This window comes from Electrona antarctica (assembly GCF_951216825.1).
Source record: "Electrona antarctica genome assembly, chromosome: 6".
NCBI classification, from domain to species: Eukaryota; Metazoa; Chordata; class Actinopteri; order Myctophiformes; family Myctophidae; genus Electrona; species Electrona antarctica.
The window spans coordinates 15,118,085-15,131,836 of record NC_136811.1 but is presented as its reverse complement, the minus strand read 5'-3'; the positions used below and the strand labels follow the sequence as shown (position 1 = coordinate 15,131,836).

The window sequence follows — 13,752 nt, the reverse complement described above, 5'->3', positions numbered from 1 at the left end:
AAAAAAAAATTGTCTTTGAAAATGTTAAGAGGTGGTGGGAGGGGGAGGCGGCTTAAATTAGAAATGATCGGATGAGTTTGTGGGCCTTGTTGGCTCACTCCCTCAACGAGACCATGTTCAAATCCTCTCCTTTATCCCCTCTGCCAAGATGCCACGGTGGGGAATTTAAAAATGATGTCACATCTCTTCTTTCCCTGTACATCTCTTCCATTCCAGGCTGCTACTCAGTTGGCAAGGGAGAGCCTTCTACCAACTCCAGTCAATTATGTTGTTCTCGATGTGGAGAGGGCTGCCATCAGACAATATGCTAGTTAACTTAACTTCCCCAATCTAATTGCTAATGTTAATTTAACTCATCGTCATAAAATGGGTCGCCTCTGTGTAGGCTTCGCTGCCTTCATCTGGAGTAGATTTAAGCCTAGGGCTGTCCACACCTAGAATGACTACAAAGATAACTACAACCGATAATTATGTGAGCCTCCACATTTATAATGAACAATAACATTCTGTAAACATGTTGAATGTGACGCTCTGTAAATGCAGATGGATTCCGATTGGCTGTCAGTGTTTCTATCACTCATCAAATGGCTCTGGAAGTAGATCCCAACGATATTGTTGACCATTGTCGTTATAGTGGTGTGGACTTCACCATCCACTCAAGTTAGAATTAGTGTCATTTATAGTTCTGTGTTATTTATCACTGGTATGGATGGCCCTTTAGACTCTAGGCTTGGGTGGCTGGTTTTATGATATGGCATCATAAAGATTATTACTACATATAGCTTGAAGTGACTTCTTCCAATTAAAAACATTTTTAGTATGATTTTATTCAACCGACAGTCCTCCACAAGCACATCATCTCCGGGTCCACCGGCACGGTAAGACATATGGTTTAGACATACAGGTGTGTGTGTGTGTGTGTGTGTGTGTGTGTGTGCGTGCACTGTGCAGAGAGCCTTCACTGCGTACCTCCTGGTGCTTTTCATGCTAGAGCAGTAAGATGACGTCATGCTATTACTGAAAATGGCGCAGCCCTAAAATTCCCCATTATCTGCTGACACATGTGTGGGAGGGTGCAGCATGTTATGAATGCGTCTCCTGCAGTGAGGCAATATCAGCTTTGATGCGTGTGTGTGTTAGGTGACAGTCTGACCCCAGAAGGCTGCCAGCTAGTGTGTGTGTGTGTGTGTGTGTGTGTGTGTGTGTGTGTGTGTGTGTGTGTGTGTGTGTGTGTGTGTGTGTGTGTGTGTGTGTGTGTGCGAGAGAGAGAAATCGTCCTGTAAACATTTGTTAAGATACCATCTGACCCTCACTGCCAGCAACGTTCATTGACCTGTGGCCAGGTTTTTGGAAGAACCCCTTCACTGTCCCATTCATTTTAATGACATTTGGCATTCCTTTTAAAAAAGGGAGAGGAGGGGAGAGAGTTCAAATTTCATTTCTCTTTATATTGGACAGGGACAGACTCCAGAAATGTGGCCAACCCTGCCAGCCCCTTTGTACACCCCAGGGGGGGGGGGGGGGGGGGGGGGGGGGGGGGGGATTCTCTGCGGCTCACTGTGCACCGACGTTGGCCCTCACACGCCTTGGTGACTTGGTAGGGGACGGAGGGACTAGGGATGACAAATGTCGACACCAGAACAGAGAGGGAAAGGGAGCCGTCGGTGTTGGCTAAGCCATAGAAGAAGATACCATCACATGAGTGTGGGAAGAACACCAGTGTGCTCTTTGAAAAATGGCGAGAGAGAGAAATGAGTCCGAGAGATACAAACAAAATGTCATCGGATCAGATCGTCTGTGGGAGATAGTGGGGTGGGATGAGAGACGACGCAGCAACACTTTTTCAGAAAACAGCAAGCATACATACAGTCACACGGACCATCCCGGCACACGCTCCAATACACAGAGACAACACACGGTTTCATCCTTGTGATGTGATGACTCTTCCTCATTATTGGAATGGCATCTGACTTAAGTGACTTTCATAGCAGCCACGGGTTTGCCAGCCTCATTTATCACTGGCTCAGTGTGTGTGCGCACGTGCTCGTGTGTGCATGCATATTCAATCGTCTCCTCTGTCCAATGTTGCTCTAAAACTGAGACTCATCGACCTCTCTGCCTCTACACGTCTATCTGTCCCAGATAGTAATAATATTTGCAGAGAACAACAATACCCCTCCCCGAGTCTTTTGTGTTGCTGGCCAGTGGTAATGAGAAACCCACAGAGCAAGATAATTACGCTGGACCTTGTCCATCAATATTCTTTCCCGCATGTAAAAACGCAGGGTAGCTGTTGCTGAAACACAGCCGTGCCTGCTGTGATTCCATCAATACGACGGATAGATTTCAATACGACAGATTTCAAAATTAAAAACCCTTTGTGGCACAAATGGTTTTCGATGCAGCCATTAAACCATTCAGGCCTGACCTCAAATTTAAAAAAAATCTTCTAAATCCTCCAGTTTTCTGAAATAAATATTTTCACGATTTTTCAAAAATAGCAGACCTACAAGCTCGTAGTGGCGCGCTATGAGCTTGTAGATCTGCTATTTTTCAATAGCTAAATTATAACATAATGTATGCAACACCAAAAGGGGTTCCCGCCCAAAATGGGTTAAAGCTGCTCTGCATACACTTTGGTCGGGATATTGCAACATCTCCAATCCATGCATCAGGAAGGGTTCCGTGGGCTTCAGATCATTCTTTCTTGGTGACATGAATGGGCCAATGAAGGAAACACCGAAATAAATATCGACTTAATCAATATGCGCTCGGATGAGAAGTCTAGTAATTGTCAAGTCACTGAATTAGCCAGATATTCTGTGTTAATAGGAGCAACAGGTGTCTGTGCAAGAACACACGCATACACACACACACCCTCATTCTGATTAGTATCACTTTCACATGTTCATTAGTCCTGATATTTAACCCATTTTGGGCGGGAACCCCTTTTGGTGTTAGCATTATGTTATGCTTTAGCTATTGAAAATAGCAGATCTACAAGCTCAGAGCTTGTAGGTCTGCTATTTTTGAAAAATTGAAGAACGACTGACATAGAAACATAGCTTTTTCAGAAAACTGTCAGGATGTAGAAGACATTTTTAGAATCTGATCTCAGGTCAAAATGGGTTAAGAACACCTTAAGGTCAGAATAAACCGATTCTTACTGGTGATTACAAGTGCAGACTAGGTATTGATCCGTCCTTTAAACAGGCATGGAGTAAGTTGCTCGTGTTAGAGAGAGAATGGATATGTACAGCGTGTGTGTGTGTATGCACAGGGTCTGTGCACATTCCAGTGTATGTTAAACCACAGTAACCCTGTCATCCCTATTTTGGGCATGTCAATATAGGTGTCAGTGGTTAAAGAAATCCCCCCCCCTTTTTTTTGTTCAGCATAAGCTGCTCGCCCAGGCATAACAAGTTGTTCCTGTGTGAGCCCCGGCGTTTAGCATGTGTAAGTATTAAGTAAGTGTTTAAACAATAACGTTTCAGGTAAAAAGCCTCGTTTTGTAAGTACTGACATGTATACAGGGCATTTCGATTACACCGAGAGTTCTGATAATGTTGTGCTGTGACTCAGGTAATGTCAATTGTTTTAAAATTCGAATCTCTTAATGTTTGGATTCTTCATTCACTGTAAAGGAAGGAACGTGATAAACAAAAAATATTTGTATAATTTTGTATTCAAGCCATAGCCATTCACAGGTTGAGTAATTGATACAAGCGTGAGACCGACACCCCCCCTCTCTCTCTCTGCACACACACAGTCCAAAAGTTTTCAGCGTTGATTCCGATGCGGTTCATCAACATTATTCAAGTGAAATGCGTAAGAGCAATATTGGGCAAATATAGCTACCAATATGTACTCAGGGATTTACCGACGGAATAAAGGTTATGTATATCTGATCATCTATCGATAGTCGACAGACAGACAGACAGCAGTGCTGTGAGCACAGCTGTCCTGTGCTCTCATTGGCTGTAATACAGGCCATCTCGGGGCGCAGTCGCAAACCAGTTCATACTGCATGATGTCCAGTCGGCGACAGAGTCAAATATGAAACCTGCTAGATATTCAGAAACGCTCGGGAAGGCGTCGGCGAGCGCTTTTATCGGCGCTCCTTTCACACACAGCGAGCAAAAACTCTGCGGTCAAAGCCCGATCTTGCGTCAGATCGGGAGTTGTCGGAGAGCGCCAAAAATGCTCCCCGACAGCATAATCGGAGCAAATATCATGCAGTGTGTAGTGTACGGGCCATTAGCCAATAGGGAGAAAGTGAGAAAGCAACGAGAAAGTGGCGACTAGTTGCAGCGTCTATTGACAGCTTTGCCAAGCTATAAAAAGTTATTTGGGTGTGATGTATTCCCTTAAGGCCAATGATGAATCTAGATAAAAAGTGGAGAGAAAGCGAAAGAGAGCAACATTTTCTAACACACACACCTGACCTTTTCACAATCCTTCTGACATTTACTGGGCTAGGACAGCTCATTTCCATAATGATAGGAACTAGCCTAGACAGCCATTACTACAAAAAACCCCAACAAGCTTCCTCCCCGCTACTTCAGCTGTGGGACTAATGAGATACTAAAGAGTTACTTATTTGCCTCTTTTTACTTTTATTAGGGGCAGAAACCGATGACTCTCTTCCCATAATCCATCAATTACCCGCCTCTCTTTTTTTAATAGACCGTGCAAACGAGAGTTCCTCCTGCTGGTAATGATTGGACACAGACCTGGAGAAATTAGATTGTTCCCAGCTAGTATTAGGGGAGGGGGTGTGGGGGGGGGGGGGGGGGTGTAGTGTAGAAGAGCGATTCCACTCACTTTTAAGCCAGATAGGTTAGTGCTTTATTCCCACTGGGGGTATTGACAACTATTATAAAAATGTTAGATAATTTAGGATAAAAACACGCTAGCCTTGTATATCTCCCTTTATGTTCTCCATACATTCCATACACTCCAACATTCCCAAAATAGAGATGCCATATTGAAAGTGGTTCATTCTGTGTCTGGCTACAGTACAGTGGGTGAAATAATTAGAAACCCGGCATCTATCTATTAGGGATGCACCGAATATTCGGCCACAGAAAATATTCGGCATTCGGTTTCAGCCCGAAAATATATCACAGAATAGTGTATGCAATTAATGCATTAAAAAGTGCTGAATAAATGTATTATGGACCCATAGTGATTATTATTTAAGTAACGTTTTGCCATAATCATGTCTTTTGCCATAAATCAGGTAGCTTTAAGGTACGGCCATGACAGCAATGGTAGGAAAAAGAAAATCACACCCGTGTGAACTGAGTGGTGTAAGGTCTGTCTGACGTAATGAAATCATGTCTGACGTAATGAAATCACACCCGGGTGTGATTTCATTACCTGGCTTTGTTTGTGCAGAAAAAATGAGCATGGTTGCTATGTTCACCCTGTTCACCCGGGTGTGATTTCATTACGTCATTACAACAGGGTGAACATAGCAACCATGCTCATTTTTTCTGCACAAAAAAGCCAGTTGTAGGAGTGGTTTACACCACTCAAAAAGATATATAATATTAATCATATTCGGTGTTCGGTTTTCGGCCAACTGTTTCCTATATTCGGTATTTTCTATTAACTGTATACTAGAATATCGTCTATATTATGGCATTATGTTTGCAGCACTGGTGCATGGAAAACACATTGAATGAATCATCACACCATTGTGTCCTGGGTAGAACAATACTTTCGGGTCCCTAAGCTCTCTGCTGACCAAAAAAAACTGCTTTGATTTCGTTCCCCCGTCACTTATGTCTGTCGTGTAGCCCCTCCTTCCCTAATCAGTCATAAACAGCACGGCCTTGAGTCTGTAGTAGGGGAAGCTGCAAGGGGGGGGGGGGGGTTGAGTATGTCAGGAGGAGGAGGAGGAGGGAGACAGCTTTTGAATCAACCAATGGCTAACGTCACTCAAACAAAAGCAGTAGACAGACAGGGGAGAGCAATGAAAGATGGCAGAAAATAAAAGCTTTCAGAACAAGGCCCCTGTATGTACCAGGGCTGGGGGAAGGGGGTGGGGCATGGCGGGAAAGAGAGCAAGAGATGCTTCTGGTGGTGGTGGGCAGACGGGTGGCTGGGGGTTTGTGAGGGGAGGGGGCGACGGGACGGGTCATCGCCTGTCTGAGTCAGTTGCTTCCCGTTCAGAGCTCCACGCTGTAACCCTGTGACTCAACGAGATCCCTCTCTTGCTGCACCAGTTTCCTGAAAGGCCACCTGTTTCCTTGCGACCGAGAGGCGCTGTCGAAAGCATCTCAAGTAGCCTTCGTTTTGTGGACGGACCTCACTGCATCGTCAAGGTAAAAAAAAAAAAGGGAACATCCAGATTCCAGGCATTGGGGGTTTCTGCCGTTTGTCTGGAAAGATGAAGCATTTCCCTTCCCCTGGCCATGACCCTGCTCGCCCACCAGCCAGCCACTCACCCGCTGCTTATAGGCAGCTTACTCAGCCATAAAAACAACACAGCCCACATACCCCAACCCCCCCTTCCACCCCCATTGCTGTTTCAATAAAAATATCCCCATGGCAACGAGTCAAGCTTTTCTGACCCACATATGGGGGCCTGGGCCTGACAGCCTTAATTGTTAGGGGATATTACAGTGTAATTTCAGAGCTTAAAACTAGCCTACTACCTTCAAAGCTTCCATTTCTGGCTGTGCTACAGAAGCCTGTGTTAATTAAAAACATATTAAAACTCAATATTGAAGTTTATACAGTAAAGCCGAGCCCATATGAAACCGAAAATTGTGTGGAGAATACAGTTGTTTCTCTGCTCTTAGGCTAAAAGGATTGAGTGTTTAGCAACAGTACATCTCATAGCTGGGAGCAATATTTGAAAAATGAGCTAAAAATGCAAAGTATCAGACAAAGGTTTGCCCAGTGAATTCAAACAGTTTTACCATTATCGAAAAGGAGGGCAGAGGTTCTCTTTGAAAAATGACTTTAAACAACAAGAAATATAATAGTGTTCACTTGAACTGTTTTTTTTCCTAGTTCATAAATATGCAAAAGTATTTGTTTTGTCCCCCCTGCTGCCCCGCAAGTGCACTTGGTATTGGTGTAAAATGGATTTGAGGATAAAAGTCCACCGCATGAATAAGTCAAAAGACAGAAAGTGTTTATGGGATGTTATTAGCTCACAACAGCTACCATACTGAAGCCCCACTGTTGCTATGCCAGGAAGCCAGCCCATAGATAGCATGCCCTCATTTCCAAACAAAAACAAATAAGCCCAGTTAGAACGCAGAAAGAATGTTGAACTAGTTTGCATTCATATGTTAATGATTTAACAGGGGTTCAGGAATGCAATGTTTAGTCTGTTTCACCATATATTCAACCAGTCCGACTACCCTACAGGGATGGGATACAGGTGTTACTGGAAAACTGTAGCTACACCTCAGCCCATGAAGGCGGTGGAAAACACTTCAATAATTCAAAGGCATATAACAGGTTACCATGGTATCAAAGGTATCAGCCAGCTTCAAGTAAATGGGTTTCAGCTTTACAAGTAAATCTCCAAGTGGTTCAAACATATTCTCAGAGGTAGCCATGGGAAAATGACGTGGTAGAGCCAGATGAAGTTGTATTATTGGAAGTAGAGTGTCTATTGCCAGCAGTGACAATCGTTTTATGTGTGACAATAATGGAAGGTTTTTGTGTGCTGCTGCTGACAGTGTACATTAAGAACCATGCGTAACCCCATTTATTTCAGCTGGAGTGGAACTAATAGAGGCTGATGTGTGCGCATAGACACAGAGAAGGGGGGGGGGGGGGAAGAGCGACGGGACTTGAAGGAATACCGAGAAGCGTGGTTATAAAGGTTTCATGGAATATCAATATGTATGCGTGTGCGCCAAGGAGGACATACTTTGAAGCCTAAGTGACCCGGCCAGTCAGTAGGCTACGCCATTAGAAATATAGACAGATACATATCAGCCCCTGGAGCCACTGGTGGCACCTGGAGGAGAACACCACCTATGGGAGCCACACCTTAGAAACAAACATTCAACATGGCGTTGAGTCACCGAAACTCCGCACAAAATATTTATGACCGAAACCGAAACCATTCGGCAATACACTATTCCGTATAACAGGCACCCACTTCCTCGAATGTCTTAATACAAATCTTAATGAAGTTAAAAGAATATATATAAGCCGTTTACACCTTTGAAAGGGGTCAAAACTCAGGACTTTGATACTTGTGTGTCAAGTCACCTGGACATTTTTTTCTCTCCAAACCTGACAGGTGGGACATGTTTTCCCGGTTGAACAAATCAAGAGAAATGAGAATATAGCCGTATTGCAGTAAACTTGAAAGAAGACAAAAAAAATCACAACAGTTGCTTACCGTGAACAAACCCCAACGTAACCAAGCTGAGCAGCAGGATCATTTTTGTGCAGTCATGCCAATTTGGAGCGTCATGTCTCGCCATGGTGGTGACTACAGCTGCTCTTTACGAAACCCACGGGCAGGTAGTCTCCGAGTAGTGTGCCAAAAACACCTTTAAAAAGTAATTCCTGTCTATTAAAAAAAAAAAAAAAAACCCTTCTATCCTCGAGTAAAAACTTATTGCGCTGACTGACGGGAGCAAACCACAGAGGTCCGAGGAGAAGCTCCTTCTCGAGTGTCCCCTTTTTTTTTACTGTGCTTCTTTTAAAACGAAGTCTCGTTTCGATTTCAATCCTTCTGCAAATTCGCTGTAGCAACGCGCAGTGCACAGGTGGAAATGTTCTCTGTACAGTCAGTCAGCTGCTGTAATGTTGATCTACGGTGGTGGCGTGGTGGTGGTTGCTCCTCCACCAACTATAGTTTCACACTGACTCCAGGCGAGCGCTCGACCGACCAGCTGGCTGAGCGACTACAGTGATGTCATCAAACAAACAGATCAGCGTCGTCACGTCATTCTCCTCTGATTCTTCTCAATTAGCAATTAGGGGCCATGATGGGTCATGAATGAAAGAAAGATTGGGAATGATCAACTGGGCTGGTAAAAGTCTTGTTCTCTGTTATGAGAGAAATAAACAAATACTGAATAATGAAAAAATAATGAAAGAGAGAAAACTTTTTTCCTGAATGTAGCCTATATGATAGACATTAACCGTCAGTTTGTTGTTTATGATGACAGCCGTAAATCCAAATTATTGTTTTATAGGGCGGTATAATATATTACTATAGTAGTTGAAGAATGTAGATTCCAAGTAACCCACGGTCCCACGCGCATAAATCTGTGTCCTAAAGTCCTAAATCGGTGTCTCGACTCTCTGCCTATAATTTATTTCATTGGTTTCAAAGTCATTTAGATAAATATTCTTCAATGGAGAACAGCACCTGTAACAGAGTGATAAGAGAAATTTACGGTCCGATACATTATGTGAATGTGAGGTGTGGTGTACGTGTGTGTACTGTGTGGTGGGGAGGACTGGGGACTAGGCTGCGTTTAAAGGGATGATTCTTTCGCCCCCTGCTGTCTGTTTCTCATCACAGATTTTGAGCCTAGAACTCGAAGATAAGATGAGATAAACAAAACCTTTATTGATCCCCGCAGGAAGAATCAGATGTCACCAACAGCAGTGCCGATGATGAAACACAGGAGAAGAGCAGGTAAGAAAATAAAATACTAAAATACAATACAACTGCACTGGACCTCTGATTGAGTGAACATATAGTCTATCAACTATATCAATGTAGAGTGAATATAATATGTATGTATACAGTATGCGTGTGTGTGTGTGTGTGTGTGTGTGTGTGTGTGTGTGTGTGTGTGTGTGTGTGTGTGTGTGCGTGCGTGCATGCGCGTGCGTGCGTGCGTGCGTGCACACCACACTGACAATGGAATGTAAATCTGCTATTTTCAGCACACGACAAAATATATATCAGGCTTAAGAATGGATGTGTGTAGGAGTCTATCAGCAGTGAATATAAGAATGTGGACTTTCACATTCCAGCTTCCTCCTCCTCCCCTCCATAACCACCCCACGCTGTCCAGTTCAAATGCAACAATAGGGCTTCTTCTCTTGCTTGTTTAGGTAAGTTCTGTTAGCTTCAAGATATGTCTGCATTTCATATAAAGGCCCTGTATGTACGCAGCTTTCTGTTGGCACACTTGGTGGAAGAGAAATGGCTCCAGTGCGTGGGATTTCAATCCATTTGGCCTATTTTCCTTCTAGCAAAACTATTATCATGCTCAGGTCTTATCGCTATATACCCAAGTGTTTGACTGCCAATGTAATTACATCTTCATATCCCCTAATAGGCCTATTCAAACCCTTCCTTCCCTCAGCACCACGCTTCACCCAGCGTGCTGCAGTATAAGAAATTATATTTCTGATCTGGAGTTTAAGACTTTGAAGAAGGTCAGCGGCGCACAAAAGCCATGCCTATGTGACCCGAATAAAAAAATACCAGCCCATATTTTCTTTATGGAGTATTATCCCATAGCTTCAAATAGACACAAAGCTTGTTCTCCAGTAGACCTACATAACCGCAGGGAAAGGCATGAAGCTCGCAGGAGCACGCACACGCATTTAAGTTAACCTCGCAGGAGCACGCACACGCATTTAAGTTAACCTCGCAGGAGCACGCACACGCATTTAAGTTAACCTCGCAGGAGCACCCACACACATTTAAGTTAACACTGCTGCTCTCCAGTCAGTATCTCTGGCAGACCCGAACATGGGAAGGAGTGGATGTTTTTGCCTCTGTTTGAGTCTCTCTGTGTGTTAACTGTCTGTCCGCCGGTCCGCAGATAATCTTGTAAACTACTTATCCTATCCACAAATTGGCAACTGTTGTTTCGCGCATGCGCTATACGGGGTGGGGGATTTGGTTGCAGCCCTCAGAGCCCTGGGAAAGAAAAGAAAAACAGCTAACAACTGGGTATGTGCAGAGGATTTCACCAGTCACCACACTGGTGCTGAATTAGAGGTGCACAGAGTCTCAACAGGTTAACACACGCAAAGCAGCAGGGCCAGATGGGAATCCAGGCTAGGTGTTTAGAGAATGTTTAGAGAATTTAGAGAAAGCCATCAGGAGTTTTCACTGACATTTATACAGCCAATCCTTCTCTGAAGGGAGATTTCCCTTTCTCCTGTTTCAAATAAGCTGCAATAATTCCAATGCCAACACAAGCAAGGTAATTGCATGGTTTAAATGATTGGCATCCCATATATAGCGCTCACCCCCATAGCAAGCAGATTCTTTGAGAAGCATGTCTAAAGAGCTCATCAATAGCAGGTTGCCACCCACCCAGGTCCCCACCAATTCACTTACCAGCAAAACAGATGACACCATAGACATAACATTACACACGTCACTGCCCTCTCTCAGAATGCTGTTTATAGATTACAGCTCAGCATTCAACACCATGTTCTTACTCAATCATACTTGACACCACCAAGTTCAGAAACCATGGCCTGTACAGCTAGATCCTGGACTTTTTGTCAGTGCAACATAACATTATTTGGTGATGATGGGCTCCAACACGTCTCCCCCCCCCCCCCCCCCCCCCACCCGACCCTGAACACAGGAGCCCCCAGGGCTATGTCCTGCATACGTCCCCCTTCTACTCCCTGTACACTCATGACTGCATGGCCACACACACGAGGACCTGCGTGGACAGCCGACTGCTTGTCCGTGGTCAGAGGCAGCATAGGTGTCAAACACACGTTAAATTGCAGCTTTCACATACTGTACTTTGTAGAGAAGGGTCCTTTTGCACACTTACTGGGACAGGTGCGTATGGAGCAGGCAAACGAAAGAATCACACCTGTGTCGGATCCTCAGAATGTGATGATAACAGGTTTATTGAAGGTGTGGAGTGAAATAATTAGGAGATATAAGCTGAAGGACAAAATTGCATATGATCCAGACTTCAGACCTAGTACACATGACATGAGGTTTAGAGGTTGGATTGGGAATGGCCTCTCTGCATATTGTACTCTTTTAAAACAGGGTAATGTTATGAGCTTCCAGGACCTGAAAGACAAATTTAATTTACAGAATCAGGACCTTTTTAGGTACCTACAAATCAGAGACTTTATAAATAGAAAGCTAATTAAGAAGAGAAGATGCAACAGGAGTAGAGGTCATTAAGATTTTCCAAAATGCGTATGCAGACTCTACTTTCAAATTTATATGTAGTTCTTCAAAACATGAAAGGAGATAATACTCTGAATATTAAAGCAAGATGGGAAACAGAGGGCAACCTTATTATATCAACAGAAGAATGGGAAAGAATATGTAAACATCATATATCAGTAGAAAATGAGTAGTTCTCCCACATGGAGAGAATTCAGCTGGAAGAATGTGAGTCGTTTCTTTTGCACTCCAGCCCAGAAAAGACATTACACATATCAGTCGGACTGTTGGAGACTCTGTGGGGAAACATTGGCGAACCATTTTCATGTTTTCTGGAGTTGCCCTTCTGTGGTTCCTTCTGAAAGGACTTCAATTTGCAAAGCAGGATCAGTATTTACTGAGGGTATTGCTGGTGGCATCCAAAAAAGCCTTAACAAAAAAGTGGCTTACAAATGTTACACCAACTATAAATGAATGGATTGATTTAATCTATAGTATATTTATTATGGAGAGAATGGAAAATGAATCACACCTGTGTGAAGTGAGGGGCGCTCTTATCATGACATGATCATACATCATCTCATTCTGGCCAATCACAATTTGCGACCTCACTTTTGTCTTCAAACCCGGAAAAGCTGGGCATAGGAGGGCCCCTCAAAAATGGAAGTCCTGCACACTGTCTACACCTACAGCAGTAGTTTAGTAGGCTACAATGTTTCGGTCTACATGACCTTCATCAGGTATCATTAGGATACTTGCGTGTTGTGTCACTCGCTGTCTCTCTCTCCCTGTTTCCTGTCATACAGTACTTTATTCTTTATTAATTTGGATCCCCATTAGCTGCCACTGAAGTCGCAGCTACTCTTCCTGGGGTCCACATAATACATAACACAACACAACACAACACAATAAAATACTTCACTCTCCTATCCAATAAAGGCAGAAATGACACGACAGAAATGACAAAAAAAAAAAAAATCAGTGCAATATTTATTGTGCAAACTGCCCGTAGATCAAGGAGCTTACTTACTTACTTGCTTAGTCTTCTTGCATTTCAAGGCACGTAGAGCCAACCATCAAGGAACTGAAATACTATTTTTAGACTGTTTACATTCACTCATTCACTGTTCGTCTGATCCGATGAAGTCTATTGCATCAACAGTGTTCAGCGGAAAAGCTACTTCATCAAGCTAATAGCATTTTCACCAGGCAAATTATTTTGTTGTCTACCGATTTGAAGCATGTGATTAGTAGCACTGCAGACTCTAGTTAGTCAATACTTAACTGTGCCATCTCGAGTCCCTAGGCTCTCATATAAAAGAGCAGATTACACACTGTAGCCCAGAAAGCAGACTGAACTCTAATTGGCCACATACAGTACTGGAATGACAGATGGACGCTGACAAGTTCTCTCATAGAGACACTCTTTCATTTGTGGTGGTAAGAAAGGCACACAAAACTCCAACTCATTCAACCTCATTACCACAGACGGGAGGGGCTGCTCCTGCTCTCTGTAACTGCCATCAGTCATCATGGTTGCCCCCAAATACACACATAAAATAAAGGATTAAATCAACACAGTCCAATGACTATAAATCATAAACAAGTTAACGACACATGAATGCCACTAATGCATTCCCCTT

At 43.5% G+C, this 13,752-nt stretch overlaps 1 protein-coding gene across 2 annotated transcripts in view; it reads right to left on the bottom strand.

Moving 5' to 3' along the window:
- The window catches only part of LOC306925659 (poliovirus receptor homolog), a 152,294-nt gene extending 143,424 nt beyond the window's left edge, over positions 1–8,870 (bottom strand). For both annotated transcript variants that reach the window (XM_079504636.1, XM_079504635.1), the window contains exon 1: positions 8,381–8,870. In XM_079504636.1, coding sequence (XP_079360762.1) covers positions 8,381–8,465 — 85 coding nt within the window. In that variant the 5' untranslated portion in view covers positions 8,466–8,870. The remainder of the gene's footprint in view (positions 1–8,380) is intronic.
- Positions 8,871–13,752: the final 4,882 nt, after the last annotated feature.